At 49.6% G+C, this 9,975-nt stretch overlaps 1 protein-coding gene across 1 annotated transcript; it reads left to right on the forward strand.

Annotated features, from left to right (window-relative positions):
- Nucleotides 1–826: 826 nt before the first annotated feature.
- LOC104463268 (fibroblast growth factor 12) lies at nt 827–9,693 on the forward strand (the record flags this gene model as incomplete). Its single annotated transcript, XM_010075518.1, has 2 exons — nt 827–1,025; nt 9,351–9,693. Coding segments are annotated over 2 exons (318 nt in total), but the record flags the coding sequence as incomplete, so codon positions are not given.
- Nucleotides 9,694–9,975: the final 282 nt, after the last annotated feature.

The following is a 9,975-nucleotide window of genomic DNA, read 5'->3' on the forward strand; positions in this document are numbered from 1 at the left end:
AGTCCCCTGGCCAGCCAGCTCTTTTAAAAAAGGTTTGATATTTTGCTGTTGTTAAAAGCCTTGAAAAGTTGCTGGGATGTGACAGATTTTGGTCCATAGCTGAGTGTAGTTTCCTCCTTGAGACTTTCAGACTTTTCTGGGGATGCTTCGGCCAGACCCACGTGTCCTCTGCTCCTGGGCAGGTGTGGGACCATCTAAAGAAATACTTGCGTCACAAATATTTAAAATTAATTCTTTCTTTTTATTGAAAGATTTCCAGGCTTTGTGCCAGCACTTCCTCTTGTTGCTTTTGGAAATAAAATAGTTTACCTGCGTTTGTACTCCCGTTTCTCCGAATCCACTCTAATGCCTCTGATAAACTGCCTTTTGCCCATAAGAATTTGAAGAAACCTCAATGTTTTCGACAATGCCCATTGCACATTTCTCTTCCATCGCAGGGAAGGTGGGAGCAAAGCCAGGCAAAGGCACTGGGAGCAGCAGCTGAGCAGCAAGCCTGTCTCTTTGCTCCTCAGCTCTTTTTTTTTTTTTTCTTTTTGCTCAGTATTTCAGCCTCAATCCTGGCAAATTCCTGATTTTTCCTGCATTTTTCATGCCCATTCGCTGTAGGCTGTTTTGCAAACCATAGCTGTGCCAGGGAAGGAGAGCCTTGCCTTGTGGGGAGTTTTCTAGGTGTGTGGTCTCGCTGGGAGCTGGGGTTGCTGATGCCTGTTGTTTTCTGTCGTTAAGCTCGCTGCAATGCGTGACTGTCGTGTATCGCTCAGTGATGCCTCATTTAGGAGATCGGCGATTAATTCCTTCCCTTGCTTTTTCTTCTCTCTCACTGCAGGATGTTTTCACGCCAGAGTGCAAATTTAAGGAATCTGTCTTTGAAAACTACTACGTTATTTATTCTTCCACGCTGTACCGGCAGCAAGAATCCGGCCGAGCGTGGTTCCTGGGACTCAATAAAGAAGGTCAAATTATGAAGGGAAACCGAGTGAAAAAAACCAAGCCCTCATCACATTTTGTACCCAAACCCATTGAAGGTATGGAATCGGCCCGCTGCCTCCATCAGTGGGGTGTGGGGATGGGGGAGTTTGCAACTGCAGATTTGGGGGGGTCCTGGGTGGGGGTGTTGGGCTGCAAGAGCAGAAAGGAAGGAGAATATTTGTAACATCTCAGAAAAATGCACTGTCAGCATTTCATTTTATTTCTTTCCTTTATTATAAACTTTGCATGCTGTCCCAAAGGGGTTCCTCAGCTTTGGGGTGCTAAAGGATGAATTTGAAAGCCCAGCAACATGAGAAGTTTCTGGGAAAGGAAAGCAGCCCTTGAGCGGGCAACGGTTCAAAAGGAATCTGATCCAGCAATGACCGTAATGTTGGGTTCTCTGTGAGAATTCTCCCAACATCATTCAGTTGGTTTCCAGTCCCATGTAGAGTCCGTAGAGACAGGATTTCTCTCACCTGATTTGAGACTTTGATGCACTATTTGTAGTCAGGGAAGAGAAATGGGTCCTACCAGCACAGCTGTGCATGTACTTTATACATCTACCCTAAGATGACTTAAATCTGTGTTTTCTCATATGTAAAGACATCCTGGTTAGTCACTGGCGGGTAGAGAAACCTGGTCATAGATGTCCAAAGTTAGATGAGATGCTGTCACTCCATGTGTTGGCATCACAGTGTGAGGCTCCAGTGAAAGTCATGGAGCTGAAGTTCTGCGCTCCTGCTGCAGGCTCGTGCCAGGGCATTTTGCTTTTTAGGGGCTGGCCCCTGGTAAATGGAGAGATGCAGGGTGATGGACCTGGTACTTAGCAGGTATTAACTTGATTCATAGAATCATAGACTCATTAAGATTGGAAAAGACCTCAAGGATCATCAAGTCCAACCGTCAACCCAACACCACCCAACCCACTAACCCATGTCCCTCAGCACCACATCTACACGTTTCTTGACCCCCTCCAGGGATTCTTCCCCCCCCCGAGGGACGGGCCCCCCCCCCCGCCCCGGGCCAGCCTGTTCCAATGCCTGAGCACTCTTGCAGTGAAGAAATTTTTCCTAATATCCAGCCTAGACCTCCCCTGGTGCAACTTGAGGCCGTTTCCTCTTGTCCTATCACTTGTTACTTTAGAGAAGAGTCGAAGGAGACCTCTTTCTTTGTGTTGCTTGGAAAAAGCACTACTTCTCCATCCCCAAAATAGGTACACCTTCCTGACCCCATCTTGGTCCTGCCCGTGGCCACCTCAGGGTCCCAGCAGCCTGGGGCTGTCCTCAGATGCACAGCTCTGTGCCCCCTCTCGCTGCCCCTATGCTGGCTGTGGGTCAGGGCTGCACACATGGGGAGGAGGGATGAACGGATGCTTACTGCTCAGGAGTGATGGAGGCTGTAGGCTAGGTCCATGCCCTAGGAGCTGTTTGAACAACTTGCCAGCTCCGGCGCAGGGGCAGGCGAGAGGCCAGTTTGGGAAGGCAGGCTGAAATCATTGGTTGGACCATGATGAGAGAAATTCAACTGCGCATCCCCAGAGAGTCTGTGGTCTTTGCACAGGAGATGGAGGAGCAGAGAACAGCCTGGAGCCTCTTGTCCTGTGCTTTCAACAGCTTTTCTGCAGCCGGGAGCCTTTTGTGTTTGTTTGAGGTGCCCTCAGCCCTCGCTGGGTTTTGCTAAGGAACAGGGCTTGCATCAGGCATGGGGTCGGTCACCAGCTTCTCTTCTGTCTCCTCCTCTCCTGCCTTGGCTGAGAGTCTTTAGCAAGCGCTGGCTTTCACAGCTGGCTTTCCAGCTCCTTCTGGTATTTCTTTGCTGCCTGGCAGGGTGCTGGCACTGATCAGTGGGTTCCTTTGAATCCTGGATTCTTCTTTGATGTAGCATGCGCGGTGCAGTGCTGAACGGCTCAGTAGCTGTCTTCTGCATGCATTAAACTAGGCCATTCTCCTGGCTCTCCCCACCGCAAGCCTTGCCTTAATAGAGGTGCTGACCCACAGCAGAGCTCTCAGTGCAGCGAATGCCGCGCTGGCTTTCATTTTGCAAAAACCCAGCCCAGCCCGAGAGCTTCCCTTTCCTGCAGTGGCATCCTCCCACGCTTGCTTCAATCACAACTGTCACATAACCTCCCGAGCGAGCGCTTTGGAAGTTGGCAGCCCCATGAAGGGCTCTTCCACCCCTTCCCTCCTCCACATGCTTTGCAGTCAGCCTCAGCGAGCGCTGCTGCATCAAAGGGCTGGCAGCCTCCCAAGCCCAGGCACGTGTCAGCTTCCCAAAGCCTTCAGCTGTCTGGGACTGTGACACCAGACGGAGGACTCTGTTCCCCAGCCTGAGATTCACTGTAGGGAGCAGAGGCTTGCAGGGAGGGCTGGAGTAAAATGTTCTCAGCTCCACGTGACTTCTCTGTGCTGCATCCATCAAAGTCTCCACGAACAGAGCTTGTGAGCAGAGATGTAGCAGGAAAGGGGCAATTCCTCCCCAGTTTTAATGGCTTCTTTCTCTTTATCATGACTCTAAGGAGGTATTTCAAGCCCTTCCCTGCTGTATTTGCGTGTCCCTTCTGCTCAGTGCTGTGGTGTGCTCCAGCACGTGGGCTTTGCTGCTTATTCAGGCCAGTGCTTTGCAGCTCCCGGCTGCAGCAATACACCCAGGCTTCCTTCTGCTCCAGTGCCCCCACCAGCACCAGCCCTGCCATGGGATGGGTGACACCGGGATGGATGCAAGGAGGAATCTGGTCCCCTGGGAGAAGGAGAGGTGTTGCATACGTTGCTAGGAATCACTTCACCCACCACTTCAATAGCAATTATCTCCAAGATGAAACTTCCCAGGTGTTTGCTGTGTGCAGAAAAAATTGTGCAGCAGCTTAGTGAAGAGAGGGTTCACAGGGAAAGGCAACACCAAAAAAAGCCCAAATTGCTCCCAGAGCTCATTTGACTCCCGTTCTGAATTCAGAAGTCCTCTCCTCAGAGATGCAAATGAGCAGTAAACTAACAAATATGAAATATCCTCCCAGGTAGTTTCTAAGGACAACATGTATGTACGTGTGCATGTATAAGCAGTGGTATCTGTGTACCTATGGGTGTTCTCTGTGGCTTCCAGCAGCTACGGCTCCATGCTGTGCTCATCCCCCAGCGTGTTTTGACTCCTGTCGTTTGTCAGGATGCTGGAGGTGTTCTGTGCAAAAGTCACTGGATAACAACTGTAAAAGTTTTGGGTTGTTGGTTAGTAGGAGGGTTTTTTTTAAATTTATTTAGTGTAGGTAGGATTTGTTTGGTTTTGGAAATAGCATTAAGCTTAATCAATATAAAAGCACAAAAAACTTATAAAAACAGGGGAAACATTCAGTTCCTCTCCCATCTGTGCACAGGCAAAGCCAAGGCGAACAGCCTGGCAGGCAGCAGCTCATGCACTGTGTGGTCCCAGTTTTGGTTAAAAACACATATACAAGACACATTTCTTTGGATATTTTTATTTCTGATCGCTGATCATTGGAGCTAAATGAGCTCTTAAAGTGCAGACATACAGACTGAACAAACACTGCCGTCCATGGCACCTCTTGTTCTTTAAATATCCAAACCCATCTCAAACAAGGGGAGACTCTTCCAGTCACTTCAGTGAGAATTTTATCAGATGCTTATTGTGGATGTCCTCTGTTATTTACGTTTCCCTTCTCCTTGGAGACACCATTTCCATATTACTCTCCCAAAAGAGCTACATTTCATCTCTCACCTGGCCCAGGTGACAAATCTGGCCACGGAAAGCAGAGGACAACGCTTCCTCCATCTGAGTCAGAGAGCTGCTCCTAACTCCGAACCCATGGTGCTTCAGCCCTCGTGATGTGATCACGTCTCAGATATGAAGGTGACCCATTAATTACTAGTCTGATCCATTTACTACCACAGATGAGTATCCGTGTGCGAGGAACAGCAGCCAGATCTTTCCCAGCGTGTTTTCCCAGGGATGCCACATCCCGGTTTTTTCTGAAGCAGAATTCTCAGATGCTGCAGAGAGAGGTACAAGACACTGTTGAGCAGGAAGATGTGGTAGGCCTAGTGAAAATGCTTCAAAGGGGTCATCTTAATCTACAAAACATCCCAAAAAAATGTTCTTTTAAAAAACAAACCCAAACCCCACCCTCTTTATCAGTCTTTGTGAACACAGCTCCTCTTTTGGGTCAGTCTTTCAAGTGGGCAATATTTGGGATGTTTTCAGTCCCACACTTAAATCACTTGTTCATCTGTCAAACTCCTGATCATCTTATTAGAAGGCTAAATGCAATGTATTTTAACCATGCTTTTGCTTGTCTTTTTGTCATCATGTCCTGCATTTCTTACCTGAACAAACTGGGATTCCATCTGGCAGCATCCTGCACATTTAGCCGCTAGACAGGGAGCTCAAACGCATCAGCTGGGACCAGGCTTAGAACACAGTCATTAGAGGCAGCAAACGAGGGTGCATACTCACCTGCTCCATCCTGCCCCTCGCTGCTGCTCAGTCAATTAATTCTCTCCACCGAAGCATGAGCTGATGCTGCTGCTGCTGCAGATCCCGACGCCCAGAGCTGTGGCATCCGTCAAGGGAAGGAGCCCATCTCTGGGCTGCCTGCCAGGGGACCTGTCCCCATCACTGCCCAGACCCCGGGCTGCCAGCAGGGCTGTTGTCATCCCGCAGGGCTAGCGACCTGCCTGCCTCCTAAATGGCAACTTGGAAAAAATCGGGTTCCTCCTAACTCTAGGGTGTGGGGCAGGGAAAGCCAGGAGGGAAGCTGGCTGGGGTATATCCAAGATCCTTTAATAAGCTTTTCCTCGTAGTTTGTTGCATCCCCTGAACCTCCTCAGCTTGCAGCGATGCCAAGCAAGAAGCAGTAGGAACAGGACACAGTATGGTGCGTGCTTCCAAACTCAGCCGGTCCCTGACGCCCAGGAAGCCACGCAGGGTGTTGCTGGTTTCCCTGGGTGGGTGGTGTGCCAGTGCCATGCCTGGGAAGCAGAAATGAGAAATGGGGCTGGGATCCTGTGCCAGCACACAGGTGAGAGATGGAGCTGTTCCTGGGTGACAGTCCCCTCCGTGCCTTCGGGAAGGATGCTCCCCGCTGCCTCCTTCCCCCTTGTGCCTCCAGTCTCATTCCTGTCTAGTTGGCAAGTTGTTTGTTTGCTCAGAATTGTTCCCTTGTCTGTGCAAACGGCAGGCACTGCTGGTTAGCAGGGAAGCAGGGAGTCAAAAGCTGCAAGAACCAGCCACGGGCACGGCTCCGCTGCTGCTCACCCCCTTCCATTGACGCCTGCGGCTCTACCGCGGATCCAGCTAACGGCGCTTTCCCATTAAAGCCTGGATATGGGTGTGTTGATTGGAATCTGGGACATAGGAGCTGGTTCTCTGATTGAAGCTCCAAAGCAGTAGCTGGGTTTCCAGACATACAGGCTGTGTTTGGCTGGGTGGGTGGGTGTGGGTGGGAGGGAGAAGCGAGGCAAAGCAGGGAGAGGAGTCTTGTTCCAGCCAAACTGCTCATCCTTCCAACGCTGCCTCGTGCTCTGGGCACCAGCAGACCTCCCGACTCTGGGCACGCTGCCTGTCGCACTGCTGCTGCTTTCCCTTGACGCAGGTGACAGGAGCAGTGTGTCTTCACCCCAAACAGACCTGTTGGTGGCTGCTGCTGCAAAGGATGTACAGAGATGTCCTTAAAAGCTGGGAGGATTTGGGAACTCACACCGGTCCATTTGCAAACGCCTCCCCCTCCCCGCTCCATGACTAACGTCTCTGCGCGTGAGTCACTCTCAAGCTTCCTCGGTACAAGGAGGAACAAGCTGCCCTCCCAAAGCCCGTGTGGCACAACATGTCACACTGTCCTTTAAACCCCACGCGTGCACAGCTGCGTGCATGGACAGCGGGTGTCTGTGTGCACACACCGGCGTGGCGTGATGCCCAGGGGTTTGCAGCCACTGCGGAGCGATGGCTGGAGCTCAGTGCAGACACACCTTCCACCAGCCCAGGTTGCCCAAAGCCTCATCCAGCCTGGCCTTGAACCCCTCCAGGGATGGGGCATCCACAGCTTCTCTGGGCACCCTGGGCCACTGCCTCACCACCCACACAGTGAAAAATTTCTTCCTGATATCTCCTCTAAATCTGCCCTCTTTCAGCTTATCCAGACACTATCTTGTGCCTGATGCCGTATCAATGCTGCATACACTGATGCTCTAGGCTTGTGCTATGCTGCTACAGGGTTCCTGGCACGGTCTGTTGGCACAGCCTGTCTCGTACAGATACTTTCCCAGCACAATGTGAGCAGCCTCCAGCCATGCCCTATGTCAGTCCTTGTATCATGCACTAGACTGGAAGATAAACTTATAATTTGTACTGCACGTGAGGCAGAACTTTGTGTGTGGAACATCAGGGGCACTGGGGCAACATGGGCACAAATACCCAGCTCTGCTGGTAAACATCACATCAGAGGATAATGTCGGTCACAGAAGTGCTGTGCATCCTCAGTGTCATCAAAAGGTTCTGTAGCTCAGGCTAAGAGATCACAAGGGCGCAGGTTTTTCTCAGCTGTTAGCCTTTTCCTACTGTTCTGTAAGATTTTTATCAGGTACCTTGCCCCAACAGGCAAATTCACCATCACCAGGTTGTGGAGGGACACCCGCCGAGGTGCGAGGGGCAGCTCAGCAGCAGGAAGGGGATGTCACAGCCCTTGTCCGCCTGTTGCCACCACACTACACGCTTTCTTTGGAGCACACAGCATTGATAGTCCTGGTATTGCTCATCCTGGCCCAGACCCATGGACAAAGTCATTGATTTTCTCTTTTTTTCTCATTTTAATTTAAAAAAAAATTGTTCCAGTAGCAATAACAGTTTGCAGAGCAGTAGCTTTCTTGCAGCCATGCTGGGAGACCCAGCTAGTGTGTGTGTTTAACCTGCTTGGAAAACCTTGCGTGAAAAGTGCTCTATGGGAAAAAGTCATATTTTTTCACTGCTCATATATTCAATGCAATATCCCCCGTATTAATACACCGTTGGCTGCACTTTATCTCTGTCCTGTATTGTTGCTATAACTGTTTCTCTAGCTAGGAGTAAAATGCAGAGCAATTGCCATTTGCAGCCTGCAAAATGCAGGATTTATTTGCAGATCAGGGGAGGTTATAAACATCAGCACTTCTGTCGCCTTTTATACGTGGGGTATTTTTTTTTTAATTTCTTCAGATAATTTTTGAAGTTTTGTTCTTGTTGATTACCCAGAAGCAAAACCTGATGGGCTCTATGCTGTGTTGGAGCGCTGTGCCATTTCTTTTGAAGTGGCACCTTTACAAAATGAAGCAGTACACAATCATTTCTTTCTGTCCTAATTTTTTGCAAAGATCCAGGGGTGACATTTGCAGCCTGGACTTACCTCAAGTTCTCAACTCCAGTGTGCCTGCCCTTGGGATGCCTCCCTGTTTCAATCCCATCCATGCCTCACCACATTTGTGATGAGCTCACCAGGGATGCTCCCTTTGGTGCGCGATGCTGAGCAGCTCAGCATGTGTCCCTGCTCTGGGACATGGCACAAGGACAGCCGTGAGGACTTGGTCCACGTGTTGGGTTGGATGAATGCGTTATGCTGCACAGAAGGTGGGATGTGCCATGTCACGTGCAGACGTTGCCTGCTCAGGCTGTCTAGGCTCCAGCAAGGACAGGTGTTGCTTAGCCAGGGTCTGGAGAGAAGGTGCTCTCCATCCACCCTGTCCCCAGGTGACCACGCAGAGCTGGGATGGCTCCTGGCTTGTCACTGAGCTTGTCCCCATGTGCCTGCTCATGGCCTCGGCTTTGGCTGTCTGTCTTGATTTACAGGGGAAAAATAACAAGTGCTTAGAGCAGACCTCAGCTCTTGGCCAGAGGAGCCACATGGGCTTGAGTCACCATCTCCAGATCCAGAGCTCAACACCCAGAAGGCTTGGATGGCGCAGATGCAAGCGTAGGTGTGATTCAAGGGTCTCAAGGGCTTCTTTTTAGAGGTTAAGGACTGGGGAGCAGGGAATTCTTGGACCTGGTATTAGATTATAATCAGCATCTCGAGGCAAAACATGATGCTGTGAACTGGAGTGTTTGTTTTGTATATATGAACATACCCTGAAAAAAACAGTAAAAAATGCAGGAAAAACGAGTAAGACTTACCTGTGAGAAATCCCCTGTTTCTGTCTGTGCCTTTGGAGGGATCCAGAGACAGGAGGAGGATGTGACAGGCAGCGAGGGCAGGTGACAGGACCTGCTGCTGGGTCACCGAGGCTTCTGCAAGCATGTGTGTTTGTATTGGGGCTGGAATTTCAGCCTCATAGACAAAGAAATAATTCATTCTGGTCCCTGATGTCTGTGGCTTCAGGGCTGTTAATGGGTGTCTTTTCTGTTTGCAGTGTGCATGTACAGAGAGCCATCGCTGCATGAAATTGGAGAAAAACAAGGACGCTCCAGAAAAAGTTCAGGGACGCCAACCATGAACGGAGGCAAAGTTGTTAACCAAGACTCGACATAGCTGATAAATACCCTCCCTTCTTCCAACTTCTCCCCTCCCACCCACCTACCCAAACCACACTGAGATGACGACAGCTGAGCAAGGCAGGACCTACCGGTAGTGGCTAGGAGTCTGAACTCCAGAATCTTTTCTTTGTGTAGGACGAGGAGATCGAACCCCAGATCCTGCCTGTTGCAACGTTTTAAAAAACAAACAAACAAACAAAAAGTGAAGAAAAAAAAATGTTTTAAATCAGGACTCCATTAACATTTTCAAAAGCAAACTGTTTGCTCTGTGATCAAAGGGGGAAAAAAAAAAATCTCATCTCTGCATAATAATAATGATAACAACTAATAAATATAATACTAATAATAAAGATGTTACCTTTAAAAATAAAACAAAGCTTTTGGAAAATTGAACTTAGCATATGATGTGTGAGAAACACAGCCTGGGACTGTGCTTTCTGTCTTGTACTTTCACCTCACGTTCACAGCACTGGTTTTTCCATCCCTGCTTCCCTGGGGGAT

Source organism: Pterocles gutturalis, unplaced genomic scaffold (assembly GCF_000699245.1).
Source record: "Pterocles gutturalis isolate BGI_N339 unplaced genomic scaffold, ASM69924v1 scaffold30977, whole genome shotgun sequence".
NCBI lineage: Eukaryota > Metazoa > Chordata > Aves > Pterocliformes > Pteroclidae > Pterocles > Pterocles gutturalis.